Source organism: Emydura macquarii, unplaced genomic scaffold (assembly GCF_026122565.2).
Source record: "Emydura macquarii macquarii isolate MOO-44397 ecotype Brisbane River unplaced genomic scaffold, CSIRO-AGI_Emac_v2 contig_2699, whole genome shotgun sequence".
Classification (NCBI taxonomy): Eukaryota; Metazoa; Chordata; order Testudines; family Chelidae; genus Emydura; species Emydura macquarii.
The window spans coordinates 3,010,360-3,023,775 of NW_027132836.1; the positions used below are offsets into that span (position 1 = coordinate 3,010,360).

General features: G+C 45.1%; 1 protein-coding gene across 8 annotated transcripts in view; it reads right to left on the reverse strand.

Moving 5' to 3' along the window:
* The window catches only part of TAOK1 (TAO kinase 1), an 87,692-nt gene that overhangs the window by 10,070 nt on the left and 64,206 nt on the right, over positions 1-13,416 (reverse strand). For all 8 annotated transcript variants that reach the window (XM_067565897.1, XM_067565898.1, XM_067565903.1 and 5 more), the window contains 5 exons: positions 12,452-12,580; positions 10,442-10,645; positions 9,694-9,933; positions 5,384-5,596; positions 3,651-3,833 (listed from right to left, as the gene is read on the reverse strand). In XM_067565897.1, the coding sequence (XP_067421998.1) occupies positions 3,651-3,833; positions 5,384-5,596; positions 9,694-9,933; positions 10,442-10,645; positions 12,452-12,580 (969 nt within the window). The remainder of the gene's footprint in view (positions 1-3,650; positions 3,834-5,383; positions 5,597-9,693; positions 9,934-10,441; positions 10,646-12,451; positions 12,581-13,416) is intronic.

A 13,416-nucleotide genomic window follows, 5' to 3' on the forward strand; every position in this document is an offset into this window, starting at 1 on the left:
TCCTTTCCTAAACTGATTGCTAATGTCTCATAACCCTGCTGTTTTCTCTTACACGTGATCAACAGGGCTTCTTCCCTCTGCAAAAACAAAATAGTAAAATAGGTGGAGATATTTGCATTCTGGGCAGATTATTAGCTGGATGATTTGCAAATGACCAACCGAGTTTGGAGCAACTCCATTTCCTGATATGACACTGTCTCCGTTCAGTAAGAACATCCCAAATTACTTTTTAATGACCCTTGTGCAAAAGCATCGACATCAGCTATTTAAGCACAGGGGGTATGGTGCACAGGCCTCCTGATGGTCCACTGCACAGGGGCGAATTTTGACCTGCAATTTATTATCTCCTCTAGCTGAAATTCTTGGGGTTAAACACTCAAACCAAAGAATTACTCCATTATTTCTTCATGGTACCAAAAAGCTCTTATTGGGTGAGGTCACAAAGAATGAAGGAAAGGAAAGAACAGAAACAAACACTGCTTTAACTTTGTTTATATGCTGACATCTCCACTTCTGTCAGCAACACCACTACAATAGGGGACACTCTCTCTTACCGGAGAGGAGGTCCCAGTGCTGCAAAGTACTGGATATTAACACTCATTTGCTTGTAAGCATTCTCAGGGCATTTAATCAGGGAATATGTAAAGTGATTTAATCTAGAATTCAGGGAACAATCTGCCCCAGCATGAATCATCACCTCCACCATTTGGCTTTGAGACGCTGCCTTCCCTCGCTTGCTGATTTCTTGCTGCTTTGAGAAGCAGCGCGAACATTGCGGAGGTGAAGGATCTAGCTCCCTGTGTAAGGTGTAGGATAGGTAAAAGCTAGGCAGGCAGCCGGCTCACTCTGCCTAACAGCCACGCAGTGGCTGTCTGACAGCAAACGCCAGGAAAGGACGGCCGTGGTTTGTGAAACATGGATATTCGGGATACTTAAAAACCCCCAAAAACCTATTTACTCACAACTGTTTGCATTTGTGCTTAGCAAAGCTTCCCAGGCCCTGCCCAAAATATTTCAATCGATGCCGTCTGTTTCTATTTCAGAAGTGACATTGCCTTAAATACACCAGAACGTAGGTATGGAGCTCTGCTGGGGATACCATCATGAAGGTTGAAAGTTACTCAACGGCACTTCGACACAACTGCACATGTGGCCTCTGTGTTCAAGTTATATCACCTGCAGCGGACTTGTACCTTCAGAGGGTCTTGCTGGGCGAGGTGCTTGAAGCAGTCTGGGAAGCATATTATAAACCTGTATCTTTAGAATGCATACTCCTCAAGGCGGGAACTGCCGCTCATACAAAGGGCAAAGCTCATTGCTGATGCACAAGGACACATCACAGTATAACTTACACCCACTTGGAAAATGCCAACCGAGGGGGCTGGCTATGTATGCCTTTGACTTAATCTAAGCCACATACTCTCTGCTAAATTACTGCAGTGATGGGCACCACAATATAATAAAGAGCGCTCAGCTGGCAAGGATCCAAAGCTCCATGTGCTTTGCTAGAGACAACCAATAAAAATTCATACATCGGCATTTAAAAACCGACATTCCTCCAGTTGTAAGTCAAAGCTTCAGTTAGCCTGCATGCACCTCACTGAATTACAGGCCTCATAAGGCTCCAGACAGCCCACAACAGCTGTAGGACAATCCTCTGAGAATCACCACATTCCCATTTATTCCAGATGGGTCCCCATTTTTTTCCCGGGTGGCCATTAATCAGCAGTAACTCCAACAAGGCAGCCCACAAAATGCAGTCTCAAAATGCTCACGCTTGAGTTTCTCTGCTAGCTGTTAATTATCTGCATTGTGCATGTTTGTGGTATAAGGCTCTCGCTCACTGAACCGCCTCATTTGTTGCTACCACCCTGCTTTAAAGATGGTAAATGACATTAAAGTCTCAACACATCACTGTAAAGATGAACATCAGTTAAAAAATACTCAGTGATATCTTGGCCCTGAGAACAGTTATGACAACAAAAGCCAAAGCTAAAGAACCCCAAGATCTTACCTTTTTCTTCCCTGAATGCAGCTGTGCTAAACGGTCTCTCATCATAACTGAGGCTGAAAGCAGGTTCACAAGGACCTTCCATTCAAGTAGGCTTTGGGACCAGGCCCAAAATGAGTCATTTGCATTAAATTCATTTTTGGCTAACCTTAAATCACTGGCCTAATTTCAGCCTCTAATGTAACTTTATGCCAGAATTGTTCTTGGTTATGCCCAATGCAACATCAGAACACATCCGAACTGCACCCACAAAACCAAGTGACTAGCAAGAGACTATTACACACATGCTTCCAAAAGATGCACATCAGACTGCGCCACTGGGCAGCGATCGTTACACCACCAATATTTATTCTAGTGTCCCTTCCCAGATGTTGTAAACTGCTAGTTTTTCAAGCTCATATTATTAATAGGAATAAAATAAACGTAACGCTGCAGTGAGAGGCATATATTACACCAGTAAGTCCGATGTGGGAACTTGACTTGTAGCCACTTGTGGAGATTCAGTCACCTGCAAAGGGGCCATGGGTGAGTGGAAGTGCAACTTTCTTCGACTACGTTTCCCACTGTCCATTAGTGAAAGAAGCATAATTCAGAGGCGTGGTCTTTACTGGCTGAGCATTCATCTGTTAGCCGCTGGGAGAAGCAAGCAAGTGTAACTTCTATGCACAAATGTATTAATTGCTGGTCAGCATCAAAGTTAGGATGTCTGACACCTCACGGGGGCAAGTCAAGAGGGGAAATTCTACAGGATGAAGGCTAGGAGCATATTTCCCTTTGCTGTGATATGCTTAGAGCACTGCTAGGATACAGTTCACAACACAGTCAGGTGTGCTTGGTGCGGGCGAGTACTGACCTCTAGAGCACAGTGGATTCTCTGGTTTTGGGTCTGGCTGCTCCAACTTGTAATGGGGCTAGGGTCAGACCTCTGGACTTTTTAACTGTGATTTGACTATCATGTTTCTTCTCAATGGCTGGCTGACTTGAATCAAAGTCATTTTATGGGGGTATCACAGCTGTGTCTTCATACATTTTTAATGGAGTGGAGTTGCATACAACATAAATATTCTGTTCAGGGTCGCACACTATCACCTGTCTGTGCTGGCACCCTCTGCCCTTTCTATTTCAAGGTCGTTATTCCTGATACCAGAGAAACTTACAGAAACTCTACTTTTGGTGTGTTCCATCTGCCCTCTACTGAACTTGGAGAGAGAAATCGACTGGTCGGAGACAATGGAGAGAACATTCCAGTTCCCCTTCTACCACCCCAGCAGCCTTCCTTCCATGGGTTCGTTAGCACTTGCTGCAGCCCTATAGTCTAGCCAGGAGAGGCTCCCCTCTCATCGCCCAGGGTTCAGGCGCACTCCACCTCAACCCTACAATATGCCATAGCACTGTCGCCCTGGGGAGACCAGTACCCCTCTCTCTATCGCTAGCAGTGATGGGACAAGAGGAACTCCTCCAGGAAACACTTTGCTCTGACTAGTATGATGCCATTTTGCCTCCCAAGTGAGAGCGCCAGGGAAGGATAAAAACCAGTATTCTACCATTTTCCTGTTCACGTTCACTTTTCACATTCAAGCTCGGAGAAGACGGACAATGCTAAACGCTCTCCCCAGGCCATCCCTTCAGCTGCCCATACCTTCTGCTCCAGGAGGGCCCTGCGAAGGGAGACTCTCTGTTCTAGTTCACGTAACTCCCGCTCATGCTGGGCCTCAGCCTGCATCTTGATTTTACTCTGATACGCATTCAACAGCTCCAGTTCCTGCTGCAGCTGCATCTTCAGAACCTGGCACTCTGCTTCCTGCGCCTCATCCAAACGCAGCTGTGGGGAGGAAGACAACAGAGACGTTTCACTGTGAGGTAGCCACTCGTGACACACTGCACAGGGGAAACCATTTGTTTTCTTAGCAATACAATTGCTCTCTATTGTACGTAGTTTCAGTGAACAGGGAACACACAGTGACAAATACTGGCGGCAGCACACTGCCGAGTGGTGTCTGAACGGCCATGGTCCCGACAGGGAGAGCTGAAGGCGGCTACGCGGTACTAACATCTCCAGCTCTCTCTTCTGCCAGAGGGAAGCTCAGAGAAAGAAAAGTTCTCCTGTGTAGCATACAAGTGGATGAACGGAATGCCAATTTCCAATGCAGATTTGCTGCAAGTTTGCACAGAACCCTAGTCAGAGACGGGAAAGGGCTCCTAGCACATCTCCCTGCCAAGGCAGAGCAGTAGCAAGCAGCCCAGCTTAATAGCCTAAAACCAGTTACACAATGATGCGCTTGAACTCCCCCCAGGCCCCTGCAAAGGCAGCGTTACCTGCCCTGGAGGGGCCATTCTTGCGTGCAGAGTGCAGAGATTCACACCAGCTCCCTTGCAAACATGCTCTCAAAGCAGTGGGCAGCTTCTCGCTTTCCTTCCTGCTGCCCCGGTACTTCCCGGAACAGAGAGCAAAGTAGAGGGCTGCAGGCTCAGGCAGCAAAGGACTAGTTCAAGCTTCTATTCCCTGCTCCCAGACTCAGCCCCAGGAGGGAGAACACATAGGGTCCAGCACTATGGAGCCATCAACACGTCCTTCCCCAAAGCAAGCAGCATAAGCTTCTGACGGGCGGAATGAGGGAAGAGGGTGGGTGAGCAAAGGCAAAGAGAAAACTGAAGGCAAGAGGAGAATGAACAGAAAAAGGGGACAGTGGTCACTATGCTGGGCCTAGAGCAAATGGTTATGATCAGGTGGGAGTGCATCATCTGCTGATCCGTCTCAAAGGGGTCTCCAAATGAGAAGGTTACGAGCGACTGCACTTAGGCTATGCAAAGATTCTAATCCAGTTACATCAGCGTCCCGAAGTATTGTACATACAGAGTGGTCATTCACTGAAACGGAGTCTACAAAGCTTTCAGCATTCCTTTCAGTATCATTCAGATCAGATTTATATCTCAAAGCTTTTGACCTTTCCATGGCATGCACTGAGGGGTCTCTGTGATGGGACATGCTCTGGCAGGTAGCACCAATGGCTCAACATTGAAGCGACTGAAAGGCCAGGCTGAAAGTAGTATACTAGTGCTCCATAAGGAGCAGCCGAATTCAAAGACCCAGACTTGGTGCAAAGCAGCCCTCAGATGAAAAGGGAACACTTACTATGCACCTCTGTCATGGTAACTCAGAACTGCCTGAAGTGGGTAGGGAGCATTTCCTCTGCATTTGAAGGCTGCTTCTGCAGTATGGGAGGAAGGACTAAGCCTGGGATCTGAATCTGGGTGCTGCATGCAGGGCAAAAGAAGAAAACCACCCCTGCTGCCAGGGTGACTCCAGGTCAACATGCAAACGGGCATGTCTGGCTGAGCACATGCATACTAGGTCTCAAAGAGGCAACTCACAGCTTGTGTTGAGAGCATTTCATTGATGCTGTGATCATACTGCTCAGCAAGGATGGCCAGCTTCCGGGTCTGCTCTTCCTTGAGCCGTTTCAGGACAGCTTTGTGTTCACTCTTTGGTGTGGTCTCCAGCAGATGGTTTCTCAGTGCCTTGTACTGTCGGGTTTGGATCTTGCACGTGTCCTGAAACTGCTTCTTGATCTGGAGTTCTTTAGACTAGAGAGATGGAGGGAATGAGATGGAAGCAAGATAGGCAGTGGTATTTCATTCCACATTTAAGGGTATGAGTTCAAAATCCCAAAATGTATATGAATATAGAAAGTGTGAAGAGTAAAGCGATGAACGCACAAGAGAAAGATCACAATGCTGCAGTTGCTTTGACATTTTGCTAGTTACACTTTGCTAGTGTGCAAAACAAATAGAATACAGACAACACTTTTCTCACACAGCCCCAGAATACATACAGCTGTCACTACACAAAGGGACGCGTTTGCCACTGGACTGGATCCAGTCCTGGGTGTTGCTTTTCAAGAAGACTTCTGGAGTGATAGGTGTAAGTTATTAGCAGGTAAAGCCTTACCTACACATGGCTGTGCCTGGAGAGTGATGACCACCATTCATTGTTGTGAAAAAAACAAACAGTAATATTTTGTGTACAGAAACAGAGCAAATCTTTTTTGATTTAGGATTTGATGAAGGAAATTTGCATTTTAACCTTTAATGCTAGGAGCCTGACTTTCATAAGGATTTGCAGTAAAGCATTATCTTACCCAGGAACATTTTGACCAATGCTAGTTTGGTGACATTACTTGGGTTAGAAGGGGACTCAAACTTTATATCTGGAAGAGGGGATCATTGTGTGCAGTAGTATCATGTCTAATCTAACCAGCACTCAAATACACTAGTACCCACCCCCTCTGGGCACCTGCTGGAGACCTGAGGTTCTTCCTTTGCACCCAGAGCTCCAGGTGTTGTCAAGAAGTGTCATTTAGTACTTAAAACAAAAGATTAGGAGCCATTAGTCTGGGGTTAAGTACCTGGATTTGCTACTGACTTGCTTTGTGACTTTGGGTAAGTTAATTCTCTGTTTCAATTCCCTTGTCTGGTTAATCCTTCCCTACCTCACAAGATATCTGTAAAGTGCTTGGAGACCCTGCGCTGGCAGGTGCTATAGTGTTATCACTATGGTAACCATCCTTCCACCTGAAGACTGGCTGGGATTCTCTTTAGCCAAACAAGGAACAGCAGTGACGGGGTTCGGAAATGTCACAGCTAAACTACGTGGTGTTCACTCCACGGAAGGAAGATTAAACCTAAAAACGCTCCCAGCCCTTGCCAGACTGAAGAAGAGCTGGAAGACTGGGAACAAAACCAGAAGGCTCAGCAATGGCAATGCAGAGCTGAACAGTCAATCCATCCGTGGATTTGATGTTCCCATGTGCTGTAGCAGTAGCACGCACCTAGTGTGGGAATGGATTCCTGCCCCGTTCCATGGAGAAGGCCTGGCACCTGGATAGGGACCATAGCTGCTTTTACAAGCACCTCCTATTAGCCACTCCACTACTTGCCGGCATTGGTTCAGCTGCCCTAGCGGCAGACCATCCAGCACAGCAGTTGTGGCCACCTAGAAGGGCCCAGGGGGAGCATAAAATAGTTCAAACCTGTTCTGTTTCCTTAACACCTTACTGCCTACATTTTGGTTTCCAAAGCACACCCTGCTTCCCTGGTGCAGAATGTCTGCATGCATTCTGTTCCTATTCTGCTGACACATGTATCGCAGAGGGGAAGATGACATTGTTACCCTTCCTAAAATACCAGAAAGCAATGCTCCTGCAGGCAAGCCCTCATGGCTGATCTCCCCACTCCCTGTCCCGATGGAAAGCACTTGTAGGCTATGCATTTCTATCAAAGATTTGGCCACAGCCAGGGAGTAACAATGCATTTCTCCTCACTTTCTGTGAAGTTTTTCTTGGACACCAGGCTCTGTTTACAGCTTTCCACTGCAAAGGCTTTAACAACAGGAAACAGAAGGGAAGGGTAAGGTTTCCAGTCAGGCTTCTGACAAGATCATGTTGGCCTGGTATCGTGAGTTACCAGAAAGAGGGTAACCACTGAGACACTCAGAATAATTATAACAGAGCAGTTTTCATTGAAGGACAACTTCTAGTTACCACTCCTTCAGGTGCAGCCAATGACTGCAATAGACATCTGATTGTGCAAGTCTTACTCCCGCAACAAAAGGATTCAGTAAGCGGCAAAGGAGAGCCCTGTAACTTGGACCCTTTAATAAAGGAAAACATTACTGAAGAGAGAATCGAGATGATAACTGCAGTCACACAAAACACATGCATGAACTGTTCAGAAGAGAAGGAAATAGTTCATTTTAGGCATTGGGCTGCAAGCAGTATGATTGCAATAATCGTCTTCATTATTAGTGTTGTGTGTATGCAAATTTAGTGCTAGCAAAAGGTGCTGGACTGACCGCTCCGGACTCTGAAGTCCTTCACTAATCAATGAACAGGTAGAGCACAGGCAGCAGTGTAAGCTTCCCACGCTCCCTGCCAGCATGCTTGAGCCTGTCCAAGGGGGATGACCTGTAAGGGAGTTTAGTCTCCATGACACAGCCACTCCTTTGACCTCTCTGCTGTAACTGCCAAGCAGTGGGTTTTTGGAGGGAGTGAATATGGACACATTGTCTGCTTGTGTTTGTACCAGATCACCTTGGGGAGACAGAATTCATTCACATTAACTTCAGAAGGATCAACCTAATGCAGCTGCTTCAGTTTTATTCAGCTCATAATGTAGCACAGCTTCTTTGTGAAGTCATCCGCTATTTATGTCCTATATCCTTGGAGATTTTGAACACAGTGATCAGATGGTCCCTTGTGGCCGGCAGTCGATTTTTAACTATTTAATGCTATTCGGAGATGGACAAATCGTTTATTTTCACTTGCAAGTTGGTTATTTTCCAGACAACTTCTGTCAAGAAGACAACCTACAGGAGGTGTGAGCTGAGTCAGATGGGAAAATCATGACTCTCAAGAGACCTAGGTCAACAAAGGACCCCATGCTCCGTATGCTACACAGTGAGCACAGCTGAATACTGGGTGGAGTGAAGGAGTCTTCCTCCTCACAGGAACTGTACCAGGCAACCATGTGAAGGGCCTTATATTCCCTTCACCAGGCACTACCGATGAGACAACAGGACTTCTTCGGATGAAGAAGATGGTTTATCATGGAAACACTAACAGCTTCCACTACAGAGGGATGACAGTTCTGCTCAAAAACCAGTGACGAGCGCGGTGAAAATACAGGGCAGAACGTGAGATGGGTCAGTATTAGATTTCTTCCCTCTGATATTGCAGTTTGTTAATATTTTTCAATCTGGATTTGCTTGTCCACCAACACCACTACAGGTAGTATGTATCTATCGTTTGTTACCTGGAGCGCTCATGCATTTTATTTCCATGTGCAGCAGCAAAATTAGACTTTTAAAATAAGTACTTCATGATAGAAGGATGGAGGGGAGGGCTGCAAGGATAACATATTTAAAATACAATTTCTAACAGAATTTAACCATTTTAAAAGGGAAGCCAAATTGCAGCTGCTGAACTGTAGAACCCCAACTTTTTAAAGAAGTGAGGGAAATAGTGTAGTTAGGGGCCACCCAACCCAATAAGAGGATCCAGTTACTGCCAACACATATAGCGCAACTGGGGCCTTTGCCATGTCCCATTATTTACATAGCTCCACAGATATCCGTAGCCCTACACAGAACAAAAATTGACAAAGGACCAGAGTCTCAGCTGCTCTAAATGGTCATTGCTCAAATGAAGTCAAACTATGGCAGTGTACACCTCTCAAGGAACTGGCCCAGAGTCCCCTTCTTGAAAATTTTACAATCTTGGCTAAGTGAAGAATAGTAGATGATCATGGGAACCCATGGGACGATGGGTGGAGGGAAGGCCGAGTGTGAAGACAGTAAGATCGTCTGGTGCTTGGGGAAGTACTGCAGGCAGTGGGAAAAGGGCCTTTTTAATAACAAAGACACGTATTATGTGGTTATAAGCCTCTTGGAGAAACGGAGCTTCATGAAAGGCCTTAGAGGAGGAGAGACTGGCAGCCTGGTGGAAAGGACCTTAAGGACTCATGAATGCTGCAAACTGGAATCGTGCTGTTACTCTGTCACATGCCATAGTCCCAACTGTTGGGCAGACCAGCCCTGCGCTGCGCTGCGCTGCGCCTTGGAGCACAGAACAGGGGCTCGTTTACTCCCCTGCCCATCTCGACTAGGCACCAATGGGAGGCAATACCTTCAGACTCTTAGGCTGCTGTCGAACTTCCATGACGTGCTTCCGCCTCAGCTCACGCTCTCGTCGCTTGTTGTACTCCAGCTGGTTCGTGAGCTCAGTTTGGTGCTGAAGTCTGATCAGCTCACAACGCATCTTCTGGATGGTATTCAGGTGGCGGAACTCCAGTTCTTGCATAGATTCATGCTGTCGCAGCAACATGGCGTGCTCCAGATCCTTCTGGGTCTGCCTTTTATTTAACTCCTGTGCACAGAATGAGAATTCACTGCTATGAGTTACATGCGCACACTGCTGAACTGGAATCACGTCACTGCAGTGCATTTCAGTGGGTTCACTAAAGCACACCAGGGTTTTTCTGCAACTTATCTAGGGTAGGCATCAGGTATAAAATATTAGGAAAGGTGATTTATTTTTTGATCATTTCACATTGCTTCTTTCTGTCATGGCTACTGAACCATTCAAATTTACCATAGGAGATGCTTTCTAAAGAGGCTTTTAATGCTGTCTCCTATTATCCATTTGCTTTTGTTAACAGCTCCCTATATAATGTATAGCTATGAGCCCTTGGTAATGAATGATCCCTTAAATTGGTATGTTGGTTTTCACCACAATGTTCCCATTTAAACTAATCTATTACAAAAGTCACCCTGGATCAGGCAACAGCACATCCTATACCAGGCACAGGTGTCCTATATGGTGTATTTGGGACTAATATAGTTCATGAATTTTTAATCTTCCCCTGCCCTCTCACCTCCCGAACTAAGTCCTGTTCCAGGTTATGGCGCCCAAGGAGCATTCTTCTCTTAAAGCGGCGGCACTCCAGCTCCAAATACTGTCTCTGGCGCCGCAGCAAGTTGGCCTCCTCCTCTGCCTGGAAATGCTGAATGTTCTCCTTCTGTTTGGAGAGCCACTCCTGCTTCTCCTTCTTTGGAGTGCTCTGGTTTTCATTCAGCTCCTGACAAGACCAAGGTAATTAATTTCAGAATAATCATGTAAGCTCATTGATACAACTGCACTGGCCTGCATAATACACTGAACTTCAGCTTAGGCAGTGTTACTTTGTCCACTTGGGCCCAGGTACTGCAGAACTCTCAGCAAAGGACATGATATTGCGTATCTATGGCAATTCCAGCAGACAAGTTGAATTTTGACAGCTTTAACTGTAAATTTTCTTGAGTCTGTCACTTTAAATTAACTTCAGAACACTAGTTTGCCTTTGAGTTTCCTTTAGACAAATGTAAAAGGGTACAAAAGCTTGAGAATAATATATTCTATCACTGATGATGTAATGCTACTTGCATTTGTGTCAATTCCAATTTATGAGGCACTTCTATTGGCCTCTCCAAAGGAAAGAACCTTTCCATCTCATTCAAAAGACCAATGCAATGGTCTAAAATGTATGCATCCATACAAGTATACGACTTAGCCACTGACATCACAGCTGGGATGACAATGAGATGAGGACAAATTCATCCTATGTCATCATTTACCAGTATTGTTTATTTAGGCCCTGATCTTGTAAAGCACTTAAGAACCTGCTAAGTGCTTTGGGGCCATTATCTGGAGATATTTATAATACACTGGAGCCCCCAAGACAGGAGCTAAATATCAAGGACCCATAATTTACAAAGAACAGTATAAGGCAGTAAATAGGTGAGATGAAGGGCCATGTCTGAATACTAAATCTGAATACTAAATTTGATATACCTTTCAATTCAAAGACGACTGTAACAAAGTCAGGAATCACTCTACCTATATGAGCTTTCCCTATAATTTGAGAGATAATACATACTAGAGGGCCCAGCGTGGTTATTAGACTAGTTCCCACATGTAAAAGAGTTAATACCAGACAGGATGCCACTGTATTTTCTGAAGGAGAGTCAATACATCATAGGGCATGTCCTTTTTAACACTATTATGTGACCAGAGAAAGATTCCAACCCATCACAACTTTACAGGTACCTCAGACCTACTATTTCCCAGGCTTCTCCCTCCCAGGGAGTATCTATGTTTGGGATTATTTCCCTCTGGATTTGTTAACTGCAAATTCCAAAGCTGAATCACAGGAATTAACAGTTTACAATTAAATGGCTCTTTCAAAAACTCTATGGTGGTTGTGATGTCAGTCAGTTTGTAAAAAGAACCAGGAAGTCTGCACCTACAGTTCCCTCTGGATCTGAGGAAGATCATGATTTTCAAATTAATACAGTGGTTATTTAGAGTACTGAACAGCTTCTCCCACTCCTTTTATTATCCTACAGAAGTTATTTTTTAGTAAAACTTTGAGGTCACCTTCACTGCTCTACATTCTTGTTTATCCAATAGAGGTATCACCCAGTGACGAAAAATTTCACTAACTACAATAGTGAATGGTCCTCTATTTACAAGAGATGTAGCTACAAGATACGTTCAGTAGTATGTTGCTTTACATTTTACCAGTGAGACTCTCCTTTCTAAACTACTCTCTCGTTCCCTAGCATTCTCAGGTTTGTAAATTCCTTGCTTGGTGCTGAACTAGCAAACAATATTAAATAATGGAGAAACCTGTATTTCGATAGACAACACAAAATCAAATACTTCTGTTTTCAGATCAATGACAGACATTACAAGCGACGTCTTCAGTAAGTATCTGACTGGAATCAGAACTTGCCATGATCAGATTACATTTATTTTGCAGCATATTGGCATCTCTTAATTCTATGAGTTCAGTGTATTAGTACAATTAGGACTTTATTGTTCTCATGATGGGTGGGTGGGTTACCTCTTTGAGCTGTTCTTTACGGAGCTTGTATTCTCTCTTCTGGGACTCCAGGAAACTGTTCAGTTCTTTCTTCTGCTGGGCCTGAATATGGTGCTGAAATTTCTTTTCTTCATTGGCCATCATTTTAGCCTATGCCAGAAGACAAAAGCAAATGAGTTTCTGTGACTCAATCAGTTTAACAGATCTCCTCTTCCATTTCAGCCCACATGTGAACGGCTCTTGTTTTGTACCTTTAACACACGGGTTCTCAAACTTTTTTTGCTGGGACCCCCTCTGCAAACATTTCAGGCTGTGACGATCCCCCCCAAAAAGTGATGACCTCCCGCATGCCATGCCATCCTTACTGGCATGCTTGGGGTTTGACAGCTCATAACCCCTCCCATAATACCCTTGTGACCCCAAGGGGTCATGACACCCAGTTTGAGAACCCCTGTTTTAACATATACTCACCGCACCTTTCAAAGAGCAATGAGACGGTGCAAAATCTGCTCTCTCTCATGTCTCCGTTTCCCCCCCCCACAAATGCGCCCATTGACCATCTTTGCACAGGGCTTCATTACTTAGACATTAGCTCTAGCTTAGTTTTAACCTCGTAATAAAGTCAGCTTCCTTATGACAGGGAAAGCTTTAGAGAGACTCAGGGTACAGCTACACTGTTTAAAAAAAAAAAAAAAGCTGTGGCAGCGAGTCTCAGAGCCCGGGTCTGCAGACTTCGTCTCACGCTATGGTGGTCAAAACAGCAGTGTAGACGTTCCTGCTCAGGTTGGAGCTTTGGCTCTACAATCCGCCAAAGGGAGTGGGAATGTCTACACTACTGTTTTTAGTACTGTAGTGCAAGCCTGACTGGCTTCCCCCCACCAGTGTAGACGTACGCTCAGATGCTGATGATAAGCCTGGTAGAAAAATCTACATAGAATAGAAGAACAGTTCCACCCAATGAGCAAAAAAAAAAAAGAACATCTGAA